Below are 23,118 nucleotides of genomic sequence, written 5' to 3'. Positions count from 1 at the left end.
ATGATACAATAAAGTTTCATACATACTTACCTGGCAGATATATACATAGCTAAGACTCCGTCGTCCCCGACAGAAATTCAAATTTCGCGGCACACGCTGCAGGTAGGTCAGGTGATCTACCGTCCTGCCCTGGGTGGCAGGATTAGGAACCATTCCCGTTTTCTATCATATTTTCTCTCTTCCACCTGTCTCCTGCGGGGAGGCTGGCTGGGCCATTAATTGTATATATCTGCCAGGTAAGTATGTATGAAACTTTATTGTATCATAACAATATCATTTTCATACAATCAACTTACCTGTCAGATATATACATAGCTGATTGACACCCTTTGGTGGAGGGTAAGAGACAGCTAACATGGAATAGACAGGTAAACAACATATGTTGTAGGTATAAATAAACCTTGGTTCCTATCTGATAGGTGGTAGACTTCATATGGCTGTTGCCAAGGAGTCTGCATCACCTCAAGAAACTTTAGCGAGATATGTTTCAAAAACTTTATAGAAATACCAAGAGCTTTACACAAAGAGTTGCTCGTAACCTTGAATGCTTTCTTTCACAAATAAATAAAAACACAAATTCTTTAAAATTATTTATTCGTATGAAAGTTAAGATTACGAAATGGCATAGATACAACTCCGATGGCTGAAGTCCTGTTCCCAATCGCTAATCATAAATAGAAAACTATTGCTTGTGGTGGAAAGACCTTCACTCATGGAAATTTTTGAAAACCTATGGATTCTGAAAACAACAACAACAGACTATCATTATCGAGTCCAACAATATTTAATAAATTAAAGACTATCCTCATGAAAAAAAATTGTGTATATCATTGACACTTAACACTGAAATTACCTAAATCAGCTGCGTGAAAGAACAAGAAATTGAATCAGTGTCTTCCACTAAACCACTATCCTCCTTAACAATTAGCAACTGCCTAAAAATCAAAAGAGTAATTACACAAATGGTAATAAAGTTCCAAAAAATATACACCTTTATAGATAGCAATATAAACACAAGAATCCATAGAAAATTTACAGGTTCTGAAAGCGTGGTAATAATTAAGAAAAATTAAAAACCCCCTAACCTAAGCTTTACCATACGCCACAAATCGTAGGAAACTTACTGGGCAGGAAAGGTTCAACCATTGACTCCATAGAAGTGTTGATGACGTTGGCTTCAAAGACGACGACGGAAGAGGCAGAGACAGGTGGGTCGGCAAGAAACGTTACATAGTTAATGTAGAGGATTCTTCAATATATAATGTATTCTCTTGCGAGGGAGTAGAGTTCACCAGTTATCTTCAAATGTTATCCAGTGGTTCCAAGTTGGAACCTGAGCTTGAACTGCTTTTTCTGCTTCGTTGCGGGTCGAGGTAGACATTTTTTCCTCCTCCAAGAATCGCGAAATGCAAAGGCCGTCGTCCTTCCATAAAAAATCAAGGATGAGGAGGACGAACTGAAACAGGTAAAAGAGCCAGCAGAGCCATCTAGGTGTTGCGCAATCCTTTAAACTCCCATGTTCCTTTTAGAATTTGTTTAGTATGGCACGGGGGTTTAAAGGACTACTTTAATATGCAAATAATAAATAAATTTTCTATAAAATCTTAAACACTCCAAACAAGGGATTCAAATTCAAAGAATTTGAATAAATCAAACTAAGTAAATCAATAAAGTAAACCATAAACAAATCATACCTTATACAATTTTGAAAAAAGCTTCAAATATTCAGTTCAACAAATTTAAACAATTAATTTTCATCTTTTAACATAAATTTGGTCTTCTGTATACTCGCAAGGGCCGTTTTTCTTTGTGGTCTTTTCCCAAAGACTTCTTCAGAGCTATCCTTATTTGAGAGTATATCAGAACTGTCATTATCCAAGGTAACAGTATTCGGTTTCAAGAGTGGAATTATTGACGACATGTCTTCTTACCAATTCTCTGGAACCACCCTTAAGAAGTTCTACTTCAGAAACTTCATCCAACTCATTAATTTTAATTTTCTTTACAACAGCCATCGGATAATTAGAAGGCTTCGTATTAGTTTCCTTAATCAGTACAATGTCTCCAATTTCAGGTTTTTTATGATCCACAGGTTTATAACGACTTTTCTCATTAGTTGCTTGATATATCAAATTAGTTAAAAATTCAAAATTATATTTTTCAATCAAGTTACTTTTCACTTTTAGGAGTTTATGGTATTTATTTCTGATCTCATCTACAGGATTATCAATGCTCCATTCCAAGTCTCCTTCTGAAAGTTGTAAATTTGGAATGATGTTAATGGAAGCCAAACTATATCCATGTATCAACATTTCTGGTGTGATAGCCTCTGGTACATCAAGAGCATCTCTTAAGCTTTCCTTGAAAGCTATAGGACGTCTATTAATTAGGTGAACAGCTTGTTCAATAATAAATTCAAATTCCCTGTATTCTAAAACATAATTCTTGACAGCACTATGAATCAGTTTTTTACACATTTTAACACAAATTTCTACAAGGCCACCCAATTTTTTACATCCCTTTGGATATTGTTCAAACCTTAACCTTTTAATGTTATTTTCATCAAAGTAACTTTGAAGTTCAGGATCGTTCAAAAAGTCTGCTACAATATTCCCACCAGCAACCAATTGTGAACCAAGATCTGACAAAATCAACTCTGGAATTCCATATTGAAAACAATGAAGTTGAAGGGATCTCAAATATTCCTTTGTAGTTAAATAATCACAAATTTTCAAATTAATGGCCCTAGACCAAAGACAAGATAAGCACAAAATCCAAACTTTGGAATTTTTACCATGAATTTTTATATTGAAAGGTCCAAAATGATCAACAAACACATACCTAAATGGTACTGAGGGAGGATCTATCCTAAAATCTCTGTATGCGTTCTGATTCGTTTTTATCGTCCTAGCTGTAGTTTTCTTGCACAAAACACATTCCTTAATTACCTTTTTCACTGCAGAAAAATACTGAGGAATCCAAAACCTTTTATGCATTTCAGACAGTACTGCATACAAGCCAGAATGCAACATTTTTTCATGCAAATCTTCTATGATAAGCTTAGTTAACCTACTTTTCTTATGCAATAGGATAGGAAAGTGCACGAGTTTATCAGGTTTCCACTTACCCACTTTACTTCTAACCCTTAAAATTGAACAGTTATCTCTATAAACATTAAGTTGCAAAACGATATTTGGAATATCTTTGACATTCTTACTGTTACCCTCAAAATAACGACAAACTTCTGGGTAGCAAATGCTCTGTTATTTTTTAATAACAATGTTAAAAGCTTTCAAGTAAAGATTGGGTCTTGAGTCTGAGCTTAAATTCTTTCTGGCTCTAATTCGCTCTTTCAAATTCCATATAAATTTTAGAACAAGCATATGAATCTTGTTTAACTTTGAAAATTTGGACACTTCATTCAAATCAATTAAATGCTCACTTTGAATTGAAAGGGAAACATTAGTTGTGTCAGAAGTATTTAGTGAGTAGTTTGTTACTTTTTGACCTGCCATAGGATTAGGAACTATTACATCAAAATTATCATTATTTCCAATTTCTTCACTAATTTCTGTTCTTAGAAATTTTGGCCCTGAAAAGTAATTAGTTCTTTTGAGTACCTTATAGGATATGCACCTAGTGATACAATCAGCTGGATTTAGTATTCCACTTATGAAACTAAACTTAACAGGGTGCTTATTACAAAGCCTCTGAAGGAGCTCTAACCTGTTCAATATAAATACACTTTTCTTGTTCATTTTATCCAGTGTATTAACGTACCCATTGATCCAACTTAAAGAAACCATACTATCGGTATACAAAACCAATTCTGTAATTTTAATGGGTGTTGGACATTGTGGGCCCGTTATCTCCTGACATAAATCAGTTAAGGTTTCTGTCCCCAAAACAACGGCTTGCAATTCTAGTGAAGGAATGCTTTTATTCTCTAATTGTCTGTTCACTAACCTATTTTTAGCAAGAACAAAGTTTACTTCTAGCGTCGAAATATCCTGGATAAAAACAGTAGTGCCATAAATAGATTTACTGCTATCTGTAAAAGCTATTAGCCTGTATGAACTATTTCTTTCACCTACAAATCTTTGGATTTCAATTTCTGGCGTAGCATTTACTTGTTTGCAAATATTATTCCATTCCTTTTGTTGCCTATAGGATAACTTTTTATCCCAACTGAGAGACTTGTCAGTCTGTAGACTATGCATGAATAAGCGAGCTCTATTTAAAATAGGTCCATTAAAATTGTATGGATCAAAATTCAAAGCAATGCTTTTCAAAACCAACCTTTTATTATCAGCCTCTGGATCCAACTTCAGTTTACAAGTTGAAATCTTGTCTGTGATTCTATCCCAATTGAGTCCGAAGAGTTTTACTACTTTTGGAGTCTCTATTTCTAATTTATGATCAATATCACTTTGCAAGGTTTCATCATTAGTAACAAATTGCTGCAGAGCAAACTTATAAGGGTGAAAAATTTCATTCAATTTTTGAAAACCCCATCTTAATGATTCTTGATCATTAGCAGTAAATGCGCCATTATCCATGTATAATAATGAATAAATTAATTTCTTTAAGTTCCTCAATTCAATTGGGTCAACTCTTGCATCCAGAATCAAAATTTTAAATAAGCCTACCATTAGTATTGTTGGGCTACATCGTAAACCAAAGCTAAGTCTGAGATTTCGATAAGCAATACAAGTGAAGTCTCCCATGTTAAGGTTTTTAAACCAGAAAAACAAAAGTTTGTTCTGATCAGTTTCCTCTAAAGCAATTTGTTGGAATGCCTTTTTCAAGTCAAAGCACATCAAATATTTATCGAATCTAATTTGAAACAAAGAAGTAGAGATCTTCTGATTAAGACAAGGTCCAGCCCACATGGCTTGATTGTGACTTATAACAGGATTACTCTTTGAACTATTTTCACATAAATTTGATAGGAAAACTATTCTACATTTAGTGGTGTCCCTATCTAAATTGAATATTCCCATATTAGGTAGGAAGCTATATTCAGGATGCTGAGAACAAAATGCTTCTAAATTTTCTATTTTTTCTATCAAACCTAGTTTTTCTTGTTCCTTAATATTTTCATCCATCTTTAATTAATTAAATTCCCCTGTTTGGACAGTTTCTTGTGTGTAGCTTCCAATATTTTCTTAGACAAGTTAACATTTTTTCCTAATAAATGCGAAACTCTACCATTCCATAACAATGGCATTACTAATCTACCATCTTCATTCCTACGAGTGTTCCTAAGTAAAAACTTCACTAACTTCCGATTTACTTCAGTAGTTTCCTCATCTAGTACTACACTTTCATGAAAATGATAAGAATCTTGTTCAAGTATTTGAGAAGCAGCTCTTTCTAATTCCTTATCATTAACTACACCAATTTGGTCAAAAATTTTAAAGTTTTCCTCTTTAAGGTTTTCAAAGGTTATTACATTAGACCTAAAGAAAGAAGTCATGGGAAAAAGACTTTCCAATACATTAAAACTTTCTTCATTAATTTGTTCCTGAGGAAGTGACAAATGCGAAGCTACTATGGAATTAGATAAATACTTTAGATTAGCAAGCACACACTTTAAGTTTCCTGTTAATAAAACTCCATATTTTGTTTCATAATACATGGAAGGAGTATCTCTACCATATACAACAGAGTTTATCATAATGCAATATAAGGAATTGGAACCAAGAATAAAATCTATGTTAGAAATAGAGTCACTACCCGTCCTTAGAAAATTATCAAAAAGTTCATACCCTCTTTCTGTAAAGGACTGTACAATTAAACTTAAGGTAATTTCAAATTCAAGTTAATTTCGGGAACACAAATAGCTTCTATGTCATATGTGTCGTGTCCAAACTTTATCTTAACTTCTACTAATTTAGAATTATACTTCCTTGGGCCATTAAATCCATTAACAGTAACCTGCAGTTTATCCTTAACAATTCTGTAAAGCTGTCCCTCCAGAGCCCTTTCCGATATAAAGTTGGCTTGACTACCAGAGTCCATTAACCCTCTTACCTTCGTATTTCCAATGAGACATGAAAAGGTAGGCAACAAAGAGTCTATACCACCATTACTTTGGAGTGAGGCACCTGGAGAAATTACATTACTTTGAGTAGTTTTCTTTGTTGTTGTATCCCTATGCTGCTTCTGCTTAGGTTTGGTATCAATGGGATTGGATACAGTCTCTTTCACTGAAGGATTAACAGAATCACAAGAACATAGAAATGAAAAATGCCAGCCATAACATTTACTACATTTCCTTTTAAATTTAAACTTACAAAAATTTTCCCAATGTCCTAGATTTGCACATTTAATGCAAGCATTAAGAGCTTTTAATTTATCTACTTTTTCTTTTGGGGTGATATACCTAGTGCATTTATTAATGGGGTGCTTAGAAGAAATTGCATTTTGACAAAGAGTACATGAAATAAAGGGATTAACGTTTTCAACATCCACCTTAATAGCTAAATTGGAGCTTTTGGGATTTAACCTATTCTTTGCTACTGAAGCTTCTTCCATAGGCTTAATAGCGGAACAAACATTCAAATAACGTTCATTACATTCAAAGAAATTTTCCACAATTTGTACAGTTGTAGGTTTTGAGTTTCCCGCTACTTGAATCATAATGTTCTTAAAAGTATCATTCATTCCTTTAAGGAAAAAGTATTGTAAAACATCATCAACACTAATGTTCAAAGTCTTCACGGCCTCTTGTATTTTCCTAATATTACTAACGTATTCAAATGGTTCAGAATTTTCATCTAACTTCATATTTACCAACTGTTTCAGTACATTAAATTTTTGAACTGGAATAGAAGCAAAAGCTGCTTGCAGGAGTGCTTTTGCATGTGAATAACCTTGCCTATCTGCCTCTAATGATTCTATTAAAACAGCAGCCTTACCAGAAATTTGCTGCTTTAGCAAAAGTAGTTTATCATAATCAGTATACGAAAATTTACTTGTAGTTTCTTCAAACTGTCTGAAAAACAATTCTATATTTTCGCCATCACTGCTAGCAAATTTAGGCAAAGGAGCTACTGGACTCTTAAGGAGGCTACGGGGGGTTTCATGCATTTCAGCTGGTGACAAAGGAAGTATATTTTCTAACTGAATTATCAATGAAATACCTTTGTCCAAATATTCCTGGCAAGAACTAAATTCAGCCTCAAATTCTGCTTCGTCCTTGGATGAGGACCATTTGATTGAAGAAATCTTGCTATCATAATTTCGCAAGTCTTCCTTATAACATTTCAACCTATTAGTTAGCGTTGACCTATCGACATCACTCAAACTTCTAAAAGTACCTGAAGTTTTGAATATTTTAGTAACCTGAGACCTTACAGTCTTCCTGCACATTACTAAATACCTTAGTTCCTCTTCCATTATTAAATGTTTTCTTGCAGAAAAATAATTAAATAAATTCAAATTATCCCCAACGTTAACTCAGACAAACTCTTAATACACAAAACCCAACCTGCAATGCCACCCTATCATCGCCTATATGGAGACTAAAGCCTTCAGAGTCCCTGTTCGGGCGCCATTTCAAAAACTTTATAGAAAAACCAAGAGCTTTACACAAGAGTTGCTCGTAACCTTGAATGCTTTCTTTCACAGTTAAATAAAAACACAAATTCTTTAAAATTATTTATTCGTATGAAAGTTAAGATTACGAAATGGCATAGATACAACTCCGATGGCTGAAATCCTGTTCCCAATCGCTAATCATAAATAGAAAACTATTGCTTGTGGTGGAAAGACCTTCACTCATGGAAATTTTTGAAAACCTATGGATTCTGAAAACAACAACAGACTATCATTATCGAGTCCAACAATATTTAATAAATTAAAGACTATCCTCATGAAAAAAAATTGTGTATATCATTGACACTTAACACTGAAATTACCTAAATCAGCTTCGTGAAAGAACAAGAAATTGAATCAGTGTCTTCCACTAAACCACTGTCCTCCTTAACAATTAGCAACTGCCTAAAAATCAAAAGAGTAATTACACAAATGGTAATAACAAAGGTCCAAAAAATATACACCTTTATAGATAGCAATATAAACACAAGAATCCATAGAAAATTTACAGGTTCTGAAAGTGTGGTAATAATTAAGAAAAATTGAAAACCCCCTAACCTAAGCTTTACCATACGCCACAAATCGTAGGAAACTTACTGGGCAGGAAAGGTTCAACCATTGACTCCATAGAAGTGTTGATGACGTTGGCTTCAAAGACGACGACGGAAGAGGCAGAGACAGGTGGGTCGGCAAGAAACGTTACATAGTTAATGTAGAGGATTCTTCAATATATAATGTATTCTCTTGCGAGGGAGTAGAGTTCACCAGTTATCTTCAAATGTTATCCAGTGGTTCCAAGTTGGAACCTGAGCTTGAACTGCTTTTTCTGCTTCGTTGCGGGTCGAGGTAGACATTTTTTCCTCCTCCAAGAATCGCGAAATGCAAAGGCCGTCATCCTTCCATAAAAAATCAAGGATGAGGAGGACGAACTGAAACAGGTAAAAGAGCCAGCAGAGCCATCTAGGTGTTGCGCAATCCTTTAAACTCCCATGTTCCTTTTAGAATTTGTTTAGTATGGCACGGGGGTTTAAAGGACTACTTTAATATGCAAATAATAAATAAATTTTCTATAAAATCTTAAACAATATGTGATCTGTGGCCAAGAGTTCTTGTGGGTCTGCCGATGGGGTCTTATCCACTTACTCGGCAGAGCCTAAAAGGTACTTGTCAATGGGTGCTAATCCACTTATATGACAATACACCTATGCCTATTGGCATAACTAAGGAGCGCAACACCGATCCCGATCACCTGATCCTAACACGAGGGTTCGCACTCAAATTGAAAAGAGTTATCCCCACACTCCTTTCAAAAACCCCAATAATTTCACTAAGTTAAATAACTTTAACTCAAAGTTAAGGATCAGTGTCGGCTCCTTATCCCAGTAACGTATCCGCAGAAACGTATAAACCAAAAGAGAAGGATCTCTCGTAGGTTAACTTGACATCCTTTGTGTAATGAGAAGTCAACACAGAGTTGCCTCTACCGTACAACACAGCTAATATGTCTTATATGACATATTGTTATGTAAAGAACAAGAATTTGCAAAAGCGTGCACTTCCTGCGCTTTTAATTCTCAGCTGTTTGAAGGAATCAAGTCACTTATGAAGTGCTTAGGAGATCTCCATGTTTCAAAGAAGACCAGGGCTTTCTTGAAAAGGATCTCTCCCGTCTGAAGCCTGAAGCCTGGCAGGAACCTCGCGCCTGGCTGGTGCTTTGCTCTTGGTTGGAGCCTAGCGCTTGTCTGGTACCTTTCGCTTGACTGGCGCCTCGCAGCTGGTTGACGCCTCGCGCCTTAGCTGGAGATTCGCGCCTGCCTGGCGCCTCGCGTCTGGCTGGCGCCTCGCGCCTGGTTGGCTCCTCCCCACTTGCCGGAGCTTCGAGCTTGGTAGTCTCTCGAGGATGTCTGGCAATGTCCACATCGGACACTCTTATCTGTCCGATATGTTCGCCTCTAGCGCATCTGTGCCAGGTTGTAGGCCCGGTCTTTCTCCTCATCAGACAATGACAGTGTTCTTGGGGCTGTCTGCCTCTGGCATTTTTTACGCCTGTTTTGGCATATGGCTCCTGGTTGGCGCTACATTGTCTGAAAGTCCTGAACATCCACAATAGTAAATCACGAGACTGGAGAAGGGTGGAAGAAATTCTTCCACTTTGAGCTTTGGCCTCTCTGGCAAGGGGAGGTGATTGTAGTCAGCTACATCTAGTATACCATAGGATATCTAACATTACGAGAGATAAGAGTCTTTCTCCGAGGAGGATCCTTCTTGAGTACTTCCCTTGCTCACGAGATCTCTTCTTACCTGTTGAAGGGGTTTCTCGTTGCAGAATCTTCCCTATCCTTGCCCGAAGGAAGGGAAGAAACCTGGAAGTCGAAGGAGACTCCGAGCTGAAATTGGGAGGACTCCTGATTTCTAGCACTTTATTGTATCCCTCTGAACACCTTCTGGGAAGCATTTCGAGCCGTCATCGCATTCCAAAGACACTGTAGGCAAACATTTGAACCATTCTACTGTAGATGAAAACGTAAGTACCATACCTGGACAACGAAACCTCTATCTGAAAACATTGAATCAGGAATAGGGGGTTTTAGTTCTTTTGCCAGACATACTATGCTGGCAAGAACCCATTGCCTAGTCTCCATAGAATCTGATGCGAGATTCCAATGCTCAAAAAAAAAATTCACTTGTCTTCTTGGTCGTTTTGGACCAAGAGAAACAAAGAATTCCCTCATAAAAATTTCTCAAAGAAGTTTGATGAGGAGCAGTTCCATCTTGTCGGAACATGGAATCTGTGGCCACAAAAAAGATCCCATTAGAAGTACATGATATCCTACTCTTGTCATATTGAGGTATCGTATAAGATCCCGAAGATCTTAATCCTCTGCTATCTCCAATTCCCTTTGTAGAGACAGAGTATAGCCTTTTACTGCATTCTTTGATAGCAGACATATACAAAGGTGATTCTTCCCTCTGAAAGGGCAGAAAAAACCGCTATGTGGTTCACAGAGGTATCGGAAGAGGACAGCTTCCTCATTCCCTTTAGCACGATCTGCAGCAATTCTATGTCTTGGCCATGACTATTGTCATTTACCTTGAAAAATCCTCTCATTCATGTCCACTTCTGGTCAGTCTGCACGTAGACAGACTCAGAGTGGAGAGGTTGTTAAGGTCTATTTATAATAGATGCTGATAGAATATCAAGACTCTCTTGGAAAAAACTTCCAAAACATGTTGTGAGAAGAACGTGACCTCTGTGAATCCAACCTCTCTAAGGCCAAAATGAGGCATAAAGTATTATCCTCTCTTCTTTGACGCCATTTATCTTAAATTCTGTAAAGAATTTATATTTATATTTAGGGGAAAAAAGACTAAAGTTTATTCCCCTTTCTATAAAATAAAGATGGCGTATATTGCTACCTCTCTTGGTTCGAGGAAAAGGAAGCAGTCTATAGGAAGCCTGTTCGTCTTCTACCCTGCTAAGAGATCTATGAAGAACACTTTCCGCAGGTTCTCACAACTTTTTCCAATAAATGTTAGACATACGTTAACAGTTATTATCGTCGATTGAGAAGGTTCTCTTTGTTAACGCGAACAGGAGCAAAAAAAAAAAAAGATTCTCGATGTTCTTTGCAATATGAGAGAGTCGTGGAATTGGCCTAAGTGATTAAATGGGTAACGAAATCAGGAACGAATCTTGCCGTTACCGAGCCTGCTGTCCGAGAGGCTACTGGACTCTTAGGTTAATAACTCGCTAAAACGAGAAAATCTTGGATGGTGTTCTTGGCTCACTGCGCCAGGCTGGCGCTTCTGGCGCAATTTGCGCCAGGTTGGCGCTTCTGGCGCAATTTGCGCCAGGTTGGCGCTTGCTTCTAATTCCTTTTAGGTTATGTGCCAGAACATCTGTGCCTTTATGGTACCCGACATCCTTTCACATGGTAATTCCGTTCTTAGTAGGAAAAAACTTTATATACGTAGTATAGTCCATTCAGGGAAACAAGTTCTGCCACAAAGAGAATGTTTCCCATCCGACTCCATCTTCTTCTGAGCAGGTACTCTAATAAGCCATGCTTTCGTAAGCCTGAGAGCATTATATAATATAATATTCTGCTGCGATAGAATCCTTTAACAATGTTACCTACGGTAAACAGCATTGAAAGGTTGTAATATCTCTCTTATTGAAAGCTTCTTAGCAAAAGGCATACAATATTTTATTTATGTTAGCTTAACTATCCCCTCAATCCGAGGCTAAGACCGCGATTGTAGGGGAGAGATACGGATAGTTATTTCATCCCGCAGGAGAGAGAGATGTAAACAACCACTTATGACCGACACCTACATTGTACTGGGTTGGTCTCACTCTCAGCGAAAGCAGTCTCCGTTAGCTGTCTGGCCTTACTCTTCCTGAGTTGCCAGCTATTCCATTTAATAAAGGAATCTTATAAAATTATTATCGAACTTCAGGAAGTTCTTATTAAAGCATATTTAAGCGAAACAAGACTTCGATAAATCTAGAAGCTAAGTAGGTGTTGTCTTAACAATCCCTTTAAGCGTAGTCCTTCCTAGAAAAGTCCTAGAAGGATACTGGTAATTGAGTTGCACAGCAAAGAAGTAACTACGGTATGTGTTTATGATTTGACCGTATCGTATTCTCATACAGCAGATACTCTACTACCTTCTACTATCTTCGTTCTTTTCGTTAATAGAACGATAGAAAGAGTATATATATCTCCTTAAGGAAGGAAGTTAATCCAGGAACTCTTTAAATCTTCGTGATTTCCTCATAAATCGCGGAAGAGACAGAATTCCTGTTCATCTCTTGGGTTTACGGAAGGAAGTAGATATTTCCTATCCGCCATCATACCCAAGCTTCGATGAGATTCTTATTAAGAAAAACTCCCAAAGCTCTTGCCTCCTCATAACGAGGGAAGAGTATGAATGAAGGAGAGAGTCCGCATTGAGAGGAACTGCCTAACACAGGAGTCTTCTGAATAATGAAAAAGGGCTTCTCTTAGTATCAGAATCCTTCTGACAAAAGCGACGGCTGCCTGTGCGACATCTTGCACCTTTGCCAGGGGAAAGTTGCTAAAGTTAAAAAACTCAAAGAGGAGCCTCACGACTGACCTCTCTCTCAAAAGAAGATTTTGGAATATTCTGGCGCCTGGATCCTAGCGCCTGGCGTCTGGATAGTTCCGCGCGCCTGGAATGTTCCGCACGCTAGAAAGGAGACTCGCTCCTGGAACGTTCCGCTTGCGTGGAAGGTCCCGTGCGCCCTGATAGTTCCGAGCGCCTACTAGTCTTCTTTTAGGAGCCTCTTGCCAGTAAACGTTCAATGGAAGCATCCTTCTGATTGCCACTCTACTATAAGGCTCCTCAGTCTAGCTGTCTGTTTTCTCTTTGAAGGCGCCTTGCGCCAAGAAAAATTTTCTGGAGCGCGGCTCGCGCTCAGTTGCTGGAACGCGGCTCGCGTTTATCTGTATGAACAAGGCTCGCGCTAGTCTGTTGGAACGCGGCTCGCGCTAGTCTGCTGGAACGCGGCTCGCTGCTGGCTGTTGGAACGTGGCTCACTGCTGGCTGTTGGAACGTGGCTTGCGCTAGCTTGCTGGCTGGGTCTCAGCCTCTCGCTCAGTGTTCTCTTAGTTTTCAGAGAACGCGCTAGATCGTCCGAACTCCAAACATGTACATTCTTCGTCTTTTCGGATGTAAGATGAAGAAACGGAAGAAGAGACGCACTTTTTTAAGGATGCCTTTTCAATGGCTATCCTTGGCAGTCTGGGACGCTACTACAGAACCTGCCGAGGGGACGCCCGACCAGTGGGGATTCTCTGAAACCTCCGTGCGGCTTTCGACATTCCTTCTCCTCTGGGCTTGTGAGCTTGGAAGAGGTCTAGGCCTGAGAGCGAGACAAAGCCGATCGGACGCACCCTCCACTATTATAGGACGCCTTTCCAATGGCGAACTTGGCAGTCTGGGACGTTCTACAGATCCTGCCGAGGGGACGCCTGATCGGTGGGGATTCTCCATAACCTCCGTAAGGCTTTCGACTTTCCTTCTCCTCTGGGCCAGGGAGCTTGGAAGCGGTCTAGACCTGGGAGTGAAACAGAGCCGATCAGAACGCACCCTCCACTGCACTGGGAACACTAAATTCACTTCTTACCTTATAAGAGCTCGCATTTTGAGCTACATCCAATTATCTTCAAATTTATTAATTTGTAGATTCTGTAGATTCTGTAGAGTAAGAAGGAGATGAGGATGCAAAAACTACTATTACTGTTAATACTCTAACTGCTCGTTAGCACGAGAGCTATTAAAGCTTCTAAAGGAAGCGTAAAAAGTTATATGCTTTCCTGACTTCCTAAAGTAGGAAGTTAGAGTTTTATATTTCCTCAATAAAGTTCTAACACCTATTACACGTATTAATGAATAAATATTAATATTTCCCTTTCTTGCAAACTAAATGAATGTCTACCGAAAAGTTCGGTAGTTACACGTAAACAATTCTTCGAAATTTTCGAAGCCAAAGTTATTAAAACAAATTTATATGCATATGCCGAACCAAAGACCCAGTACTTCCCTGCAAAAGATAGCCCAGAAGATCGATGGCGATGAAATCCAAAAATCAAGTCAGGAGGAACTGCAAACGTTTTTACATTCCAAGTGACAGAGAAAATATGATAGAAAACGGGAATGGTTCCTAATCCTGCCACCCAGGGCCGGACGGTAGATCACCTGACCTACCTGCAGCGTGTGCCACGAAATTTGAATTTCTGTCGGGGACGACTGAGTCTTAGCTATGTATATATCTGACAGGTAAGTTGATTGTATGAAAAAACTTTTTCCTTATGTCTGCGCGGCAACTCTTCCGAAAAAATAATAAATTTTTTCGTTCGATTGTCGTAACGTTTGCACCATTTTAAATTAGCCGTTACATAAAGTTTATATAAAACTTTATGTAACAGCTAATTTGTTGTATTCTACATGAAATTGCGCACATTTTCATATATAATGAAAATGTGCGCAATTTCATGTAGAATACAACAAACAACAACCTATGATTGCAGCTTTTATTAGTTTTGAAATATTTTCATATAAATAACGATAGAAAAAATTAGACCTTCGGTCAACTTCATCTCGACCGAAATGGTCGAAAACTGCAATTGTATGGTACAACACTTACAGTCTAGTAATATTCAATCAATTACCTTAATTTTGCAACAAACGGGAAGTCTCTAGCACAATATTTCGATTTATGGTGAATTTTTTAAAACTGCTTTTTTTTATGTCTGCACATTACAAATTCATGCATCATATTGTGATAATATTTTCTCTGTGTTGCATTGATTGTTTTACAATTTATATACCAAAATCATCGCAATTTAGTGTACAATACAACGAAAAAATAATCACTGGTTTACAAAAAAAAAATTTTGGTCTGAGGCAAGAATGGGGATAGGTATTTTTTGCTAATTTGGGTGTGCTGAATTCAAATTTATGAATAGTTTTTCTCTATCACCTCTAGTTTTCTGGCTTTTAAATAGTCTCATTTTAGTATAAACAGAGAATATATGTGCACATTTCAAGAGTTGCAGCAGCTTATAACAGATAAAACAGGATAGATAAAGAACACTGATTGAATCAATATACGTACTTGGATGACACAATTACACAATTCATAGTACCACAGACAGTCAAAAGTGTGTTTTCTTAGAAGATCTGGTGTATTTTGCCTCCGGGATGTCACGCAAGAGCATCCAGCAGAAGTCTCCCATCATGCCGGGGTTCCATTTGCCTTGATAGTTGCTCTCCATCTTCGTAATGTCTTGGTGGAATCTTTCTCCATGCTCATCACTCACTGCTCCAAGGTTTGGCGGGAAGAAGTTGAGGTGGGAATGGAGAAAATTAATCTTGAGTGACATTCAGCACCCCATATCCTCGTAAGACTTTAGCAACTTTTCAATACAGACTTGGTAATCTGGTACGCGTGTGTTACCAAGGAAGCCACTACAGACTGACTTGAATGCTTCCCATGCTCTCAGTTCCTGTAAGTTAAGAAGCTCCTCAAAATCAGTATCCTTCAGCACTTCTCGGATCTGAGGTCGACAAAGATGCCCTCTTTGAGCTTAGCAGCACTAAGACCTGGGAACACAATAGACAAGTGTTGGAAGGCAGCACCATTTTTGTCCAACACCTTCACGAAATTCTTCATCAAACCAAGCTTGATGTGAAGAGGAGGAAGAAGCACCTTATTCATGTCCATCAGAGGATTCTCCTTGACGCTGTGTTCGCCAGGAACAAAAGTGCTTCTAGACCCCCAGTCTTTCTGCTTGTAATGGTAGGATACAGCTCGACTATCCCAGAGACAGAGAAAACAACAGTACTTTGTGAAGCCCGCTTGCATACCCATAAGAAGACCAATGACCTTGAGGCCCCCACACAGACTCCATTGGTACTCGCTGTACTTAATAGCTTCTAAAAGAAGCTCCATATTGTCATAGGACTCCTTTAGATGGACAGTGTGTGCAATGGGAATGCTGGGATATTTATTCCCTTTGTGCAGAAGCACAGCCTTGAGACTTCGCTTGGAAGAGTCTATGAAAAGACGCCAGTCTGAAGGATTATGTGGCAACAAGCCACACTGGATCATGCAAGAAGACCTGAATGATCTTGCTCGTGATTTGTATCTGTCAAAACAGCTGTCAGAGCTCTTGGCTTCTCGGCTTAAACAGTGGAACCTAGTCCAGGAAGATGTAAGGATCACCATTTTCAGGAATCGGAACAAAGACCTTGCTTCCTTTTTCGCCATGGAAAACAAGTTGTGCTACTGCACAAACATACCTGGCTTGTTCACGTCCCTTGGTTTGCCACATAATCCTTCAGACTGGCGTCTTTTCATAGACTCTTCCAAGCGAAGTCTCAAGGCTGTGCTTCTGCACAAAGGGAATAAATATCCCAGCATTCCCACACCAAAGATATTGACTCGGCAGAATCCTCCCTTGAAGGCATTTCTTCATCTGATGAGGAAAGAAGATCCTTATTTACTGGAGGTGTGGTTACAGGAAGATCATCTGAATGGGGGACGGGTCTCATAGCAGATGGAAGGTTGGGATATTTGATCTTTTTCCTAGAAGATGCATTGAAACCAGTTATATTAGTTAAACAAAAATAACAATCATCTGCGTGGCTTCGTGGCTCTCTCCAAACCATCGGGACTGCAAAGTTGAAAGCCGCTTTCTTGCCAAAATAAATCATATGCAAGGCAATAAAATGAGCATTGGAAAATGTAATACCAATATTTAGCTACCCAAAAGATGTGTAACACGATAGTTGAGGGACACCAACCTCCTGCGCCACCTGCGAGACAACCTCTTCCAATGACTGCCAGAGCACTACTGAGTGTGGATTGAGACCTGCTGCCCTAACTGCCAAAATCCGTCTTGATATATAATTATATATATAATGTAATGCTATCACTTACATTTAGTGCATAATAACTAATAAATAAGCCATAAGTCTCACAATATTAGAATTAACCCTGAATGCATATACGCTTTTATGTACTGTATATGCACAAATTCACACTATGCATATCTAAAAAAAAAAACTAGAGGTGAGCAAAAGCGGATTTCAAATTTGAATTCAGCACCCCCAAATTAGGTAAAAACGGGTATTTTTGTGCTTGCCTCAATTTCTTTTTAAACCAGTGAATTAAACGTTTTGCTCACAGCGTGATTTGTATACAATTATATATGAAATTTTTTTCGCACTGTCATATATTCCAATATTTATATATGATATTTTTCTTCATTTCTGATGGTTGCATACTAAACTTCAGGCAATGACAAAAAAGGAGCCAAAAATGAACTCAATCTTGAAAATTAAGTATGCCGTGATTTTTTAAAATAACTTTTTTTCTACTTCGGCGCTCACTCACGAACGCCGCCGGCATACAGGAGACACTTTTGGAAATACCGGCCCGGCGTTTAAGGGTTAAACTCAAAAGAAACCCACTAAAAAATTTTATACCTGGTTTTTTAAATAGTTTTATCACAAAAAGTGCATTTTATGATGAAATTGATAAAAAACAGGAATTTGTGGATATTTTTCATAAAAAAATACTGCAAATATGCGAATTTGCCGTGGATAATGGGGGGAAATGTTACAGAGAGAAATCCATGTGTGCATGAGTCCACAAATACGAGGTTCCACTGTATGTATTTTTTTTCTAGAGGCAGGTAGTGGAACTTGGAGTAAACAGGGGTGAAGGTGTTGTTTGACAAGATGCATGTTGTGCTTTGTAGGGATGCCAGCCATCTGTCTGAGTTAAGGCTTAAAGATATTGGGTAACTCCTGCAGAAGGTGAGGGTCCATTAAACCTACTGCAAATATGGGTATTCACTAGGGGTCAGAGGTCAGTGGGACCATCTAGACAGAAGCCAGGTCCAGGCAGCAGCAGTGTAACATTGACAAGCAGTCCGTAGTGTTAAAAGAACTTGATGTTGAGCAAGAGCATCTGGATTTTTGTGCCATGAAGTGCCACATGAATTTCTTTCCTGAGGTAGAGGGTGAGCCATCTGTGTGCATGATGGTATAGGATAGGGGCCACATGGCTCCTGTTAACTGCTAGTAGTATAGAATGCATAGCTTGGTGTCTTGTGTATGGTACTGCTCCTTCTTCAACACCAGGAACCTTCTGGTGGAACAAGCGCCTGTCAGATTTGTGGCAGCCACCATAACTTTTCAGATAGCTGTCTTGCTCACCATTTTTCTTCTGCAGCATCTGGGTGTATAGTTCTTGAATGCCTTACCAAATTGATGATGGTATATGCAAAGCACTGGTGGGTGTATAGGTGGCCCTTTGGTCACAACTTGCATGGGCATTTCTGCATGATACTGGCCTGGGTCTCATTGTGCTGGTACTGGTCATAATCTTCTCTGGCTTCACAGTTGGCCAATCAAGGTGTTGTGAAGCCTTGGAGGCCTCCAACAACTCATCAGCTTTCTTCAACAGTTCTGCCAGGGGTGGTTTCTCCAGCACTGGACAGGGCAGATGTTTATTTGAAAGCAGCATGAATAAACTGTACAATATTTCTCTTTCCTTGTAACCATTCTGCAGCCTTCTTTCGGTGTCTAGTTCTTGCAGTTTCAGGAGGGAATCGAGTCTGCCCCATGATGCCTTGGCCATTGTGTCTCACAGTGGTGTACTCAGTCAAGTCAAGGTCCCCTTGTGTCGCCTACTCGCGGATTTTTCTATGGACCATATATAATCATTATTAATGGAAAATTTGCCTATTAGTGGTATTTTTCAAAGAGAAATATTCACAAATTACTGTGTTTTCATATCATTTTTGAGACTAAATGCACTTTTGTGATAAAACTTAAAAACTCGGGAATAAGCATTTTTTTAGTTTTTTTGTGCTTTAACTATCAAAATAGGCAGTTCTAAGCATTTTGAGGGGGTCTTAAGTATTCGTAGATATTAGCTATTCAAGGGGGGTCATACCCTGCTTGGAGCAAAACCTACCTTTTAAATAGAATAACATTTCAAAGATACAATTATAATTCTTCACTCTGGAACCAGGCAAATGGTTCTGTTGATGAAGGTGGGGCTTGGGAAGGTTTACAACACCTACATTTGCTAGTCTGTCCACAGACATCATGTAGCATTCTCCCCTTACAAGATTGGGCCCAATACTAGCAGGCACAGCTTTTGTTAGTCAGTCGCCAGGGAGTTGTGTGAGAACCATGACTGAGTCTACCATGCTATTGTTATGACCTTTGAAGCTCATGTGAGAGTGCAAGCCAAAGCCATACAGAATATTTAGTTCAATAGAGGCTTTTATTTTCAGTAGGCATGGCAACACTTAGCCCAATAATCACAAGGGATTTATGTGAAAACTATGGTAGGTCTACTAAGGATAACCTTAACCAGGTAGGTGGCTTTATATTTTGGTAGGCATGGCCACAGCTGGGCTGCTAATCACCAGTTAATGCAAAAACCATGCTTAGTCTACCTAGGTTGAATAGCCAGAACTGTAGGGCTCTTTGGAGCTGGGAGGGAATGGCCGTTTTAATCTGGCAGTTGTCAGAGATTACGCAAGAACCTTGCTTGTCCACCAGGTCTCTCCAAGAGGTCACCATTGTAAGGTAAAGACAAACATATGTCCTAGGGTCAACTGGCTTATTCTCAGGATGAAGCCCACTTTCAAAATAAGCCATGTGAGCAGGAATGTGGTTACAGGTAAATCTGTCAGGTGTAATGACCGAGACCCAACATCTGGTGACAACCATGACATATAAACATGTGACTGGAAGCTGCTCCGTGACTGTCTGCTAATCCTGGGGACTAAACCTGGATTAAGCAGTGAAGCTTGGTACTTACATAGCCTTTGTTAGTCAATCATGAAAAACTGCTACTGCCCAACTCAATGTTTCCAATTAAGATCTACTTCAGTATTCAAAAACTGTTATAGGTATAAGATAAAATTGTGTACCTTCTTGTGAGCTTACTTAGTTTCAGGTTACTATTCTCTCCTTAAGAGAATGGTAAGATTGCCTCGTTTTCAAGCTATCAAAGCATTTCTAAGATAAATTCTATTGCTGGTAGCAATGTCAAAAGCAGAGGTATTTGCCAAAGAAAACTATAAAGTAAAAGAGTAAAAGTGAAAAAATGATATTGTTAAGATACAATAAAGTTTTGTACATACTTACCTGGCAGATATATACTTAGCTATAGACTCGGTCGTCCCGACAGAATTTCAAAACTCGCGGCACACGCGACAGGTAGGTCAGGTGATCCACCATTCCCGCCGCTGGGTGGCGGGGTCTGGAACTATTCCCGTTTTCTAAGCCATAATTTCTCTTCCACCTGTCTCCTGAGGGGAGGCTGGGTGGGCCATTAATCGTATATATCTGCCAGGTAAGTATGTACAAAACTTTATTGTATCTTAACAATATCATTTTTGTACAAGTAACTTACCCAGCAGATATATACTTAGCTGATTGGCACTCTTGGTGGCGGGCAAGAGACAGCTAAAAACAAAATAATACTTAAACTAAATACATTAAAAAACAGGGAAAAAACAACCTATGTTCTTGGATAACATAATCCATAGTTCCTACCTTATTGGGCTGAAGACTTCATGACTACTGTCGATGAGTCTGCTTGCCTCAAGAGTTTCAACGAGGAATGAACCTATGGTTGAATAACTCTTTGGATCGTGTCAATGGGGGCTAGCCCGCTTACGCGACAGAGCCTATACTGGATCGTACCAATGGGGGCTGACCCACTTACATGGTAGAGCCTTGACCTTTTGTCATATCAATGGAGACTCACCCTCTTACATGACAGAGTTAAGGTTATTAAACAAATCACAAAGAGCACTGAAGCCAATCCCGATCACCTGACCATGTTAGTCTTGTTACAATCTATGAATTGTAAGAGGGTCCCTATTCCCTCTGACAATTAACCAATAAAAACAACCACCAATAAACAGTAATTTAAGCCTTAAACTAAATAGGAAGGATTAGCCTCAGCCCCTTCTCCCAGCACTGAATTCGCCGAAACATACGCTCCCAGAGCAAAGCACTTTTCGTACGAAATTTTAACATCTCTTAGGTAATTCGAGGCGAACACCGAATTACATCTCCAAAATGTCGACTCTATAAGAGCCTGAAGCGACCATGTTTTGTGAAATGCCATCGACGTAGCTATGGCTCTCACTTCATGAGCTCTCACTCTGAGAACCTTGAAATGCTCTTCTTCGCATTTAAGGTGAGCTTCCCTTATTACATCTTTTATGAAGAATGTAAGGGCGTTCTTAGAAATCGCTCTTTTCGGATCTCTTACAGAGCACCAAAGACTTTCTTCTGTACCTTTCAGCAACTTCTTCTTCTCCAGGTAGAACTTGAGTGCCCTGACTGGACACAAAGTCCTTTCTAGTTCTCTCCCTGTTAATGAAGATATTCCTTTTATCTCAAAGCTTCTTGGCCAAGGCTTTGAGGGATTTTCATTTTTCGCTAGAAAAAATGGTTGAAAGGAGCAAATCGCTGAATCTTTCTTAAACCCCACTTTACCTTCCAAAGCTTGCAACTCGCTCACTCTCTTGGCTGTTGCTAACGCAAAAAGGAATAAAGACTTTCTTGTTAAGTCCCTAAACGAAGCTGCGTGAGACGGTACGAATTTTTCCGACATTAGGAACTTGAGGACCACATCCAAGTTCCAGCTAGGCTTCTTGATTACATGTTCTTTCGTGGTCTCAAAAGACCTTATAAGGTCATGAAGATCTTTATTGTTTGTCAGATCTATTCCTCTATGTCGAAAAACTGAGGCCAGCATACTTCTGTAACCCTTCACTGTTGAAACTGCCAGGTTACAGTCTTTTCTCAAATATAGGAGAAAATCTGCGATTTCAGTTACAGAGGTACTGGAGGAGGATATTTTCTTTTCCTTACACACCTTCTAAACAACTCCCACTTCGACTGATATACTTTAGAAGTGGAGACTCTTCTGGCTCTTGCAATAGCCTTCGCCACTTCTCGTGAAAAGCCCCTTGCTCTGACAAGTCCTTCGACAGTCTGAAGGCGGTCAGACTTAGAGCGGGGAGGTTTTTGTGAAACCTGTCGAAGTGGGGTTGTTTGAGAAGATCGTTCCTTAGTGGAAGCGATCTTGGAAAATCCACTAACCACTCCAGCACCTCTGTGAACCAATCGAGAGCCGGCCAAAAGGGAGCGATGAGGGTCATTCTTGTTCCTTCCGAGCAAGCGAACTTCCTCAACACTTCTCCTACTATCTTGAAAGGAGGGAAGGCGTACGCGTCCAAGCCCGTCCAATCTAGCAGAAAGCTGTCTACTGCTACTGCTTGAGGATCCGAGATCGGGGAGCAATAGGTTTCTAATCTGTGATTCTTGTTGGTCGCGAACAGGTCTATATTGGGTCTTCCCCACAGATGCCAAAGTTGTTGGCAAATCTGAGGATTGAGATTCCATTCCGTGGGTAGGACTTGTTCTTTTCTGCTTAACAGATCTGCCCGGACATTTTTCTCTCCCTGCACAAACCTTGTGAGGAGAGAGATCTTCCTTTCCTGTGCCCAAATCAGCAGATCCTTTGCTGATTCGTACAGGGAAAAGGAATGCGTCCCCCCTTGCTTCTTTATATAAGCGAGGGCTGTTGTGTTGTCCGAGTGAATCTGAATCCCCAGACCTGAGACCTGTTCCTCGAAATGAACCAAAGCTAGATGAATGGCTGTTAGCTCTTTCTTGTTGATGTGCCAGGACACTTGTTCTCCTTCCCAAATGCCTGACACTTCTTGCGAACCTAGGGTCGCTCCCCACCCTGAATCTGAGCGTCTGCAAACAACGCTAGGCGCGGGTTCTGTAAGCGAAGGGAGATTCCTTTGCTTAGTTTCTGTGGATCTAACCACCAACGGATATTCTCCTTGATCCGTTTCGAGATTGGAAAAGTCTCTCCCAGATTGTTGGACTTCCAATCCCACTTCTCCTTCAGATAAAATTGAAGGGGTC

At 39.4% G+C, this 23,118-nt stretch overlaps 2 protein-coding genes and 1 long non-coding RNA gene across 4 annotated transcripts in view; all 3 read right to left on the bottom strand.

The window, feature by feature from the left end:
- LOC135208198 (uncharacterized) overlaps positions 1-23,118 on the bottom strand; it is a 96,923-nt gene that overhangs the window by 39,557 nt on the left and 34,248 nt on the right. The window lies entirely within an intron of this gene.
- On the bottom strand, positions 625-5,096 carry LOC135208434 (uncharacterized). 2 transcript variants are annotated; one of them, XM_064240603.1, is made up of 2 exons: positions 1,125-5,096; positions 625-739 (listed from the first exon to the last, which is right to left on the bottom strand). In XM_064240603.1, the coding sequence occupies exon 1, from the start codon at positions 5,001-5,003 to the stop codon at positions 3,264-3,266; it is 1,740 nt and encodes a 579-aa protein (XP_064096673.1). In that variant the 5' UTR covers positions 5,004-5,096; the 3' UTR covers positions 625-739; positions 1,125-3,263. Both variants share the same exon structure in this region, with proteins under 2 accessions (XP_064096673.1, XP_064096674.1).
- On the bottom strand, positions 5,131-9,927 carry LOC135208197 (uncharacterized). Its single transcript, XM_064240326.1, has 2 exons — positions 8,200-9,927; positions 5,131-7,814 (listed from the first exon to the last, which is right to left on the bottom strand). Exon 2 carries the CDS (start codon positions 7,402-7,404, stop codon positions 5,803-5,805), a length of 1,602 nt encoding a protein of 533 aa, XP_064096396.1. The 5' UTR covers positions 7,405-7,814; positions 8,200-9,927; the 3' UTR covers positions 5,131-5,802.

Source organism: Macrobrachium nipponense, chromosome 35, assembly GCF_015104395.2.
Source record: "Macrobrachium nipponense isolate FS-2020 chromosome 35, ASM1510439v2, whole genome shotgun sequence".
Taxonomy (NCBI): Eukaryota; Metazoa; Arthropoda; class Malacostraca; order Decapoda; family Palaemonidae; genus Macrobrachium; species Macrobrachium nipponense.
This window is presented reverse-complemented; position numbering and strand designations above follow the sequence as displayed.

Excerpts from the sequence above, each read along its gene's own strand:
- LOC135208434 (XM_064240603.1), bottom strand. The coding sequence starts at position 5,003 with ATGGGAATATTCAATTTAGATAGGGACACCACTAAATGTAGAATAGTT.
- LOC135208197 (XM_064240326.1), bottom strand. The coding sequence starts at position 7,404 with ATGGAAGAGGAACTAAGGTATTTAGTAATGTGCAGGAAGACTGTAAGG.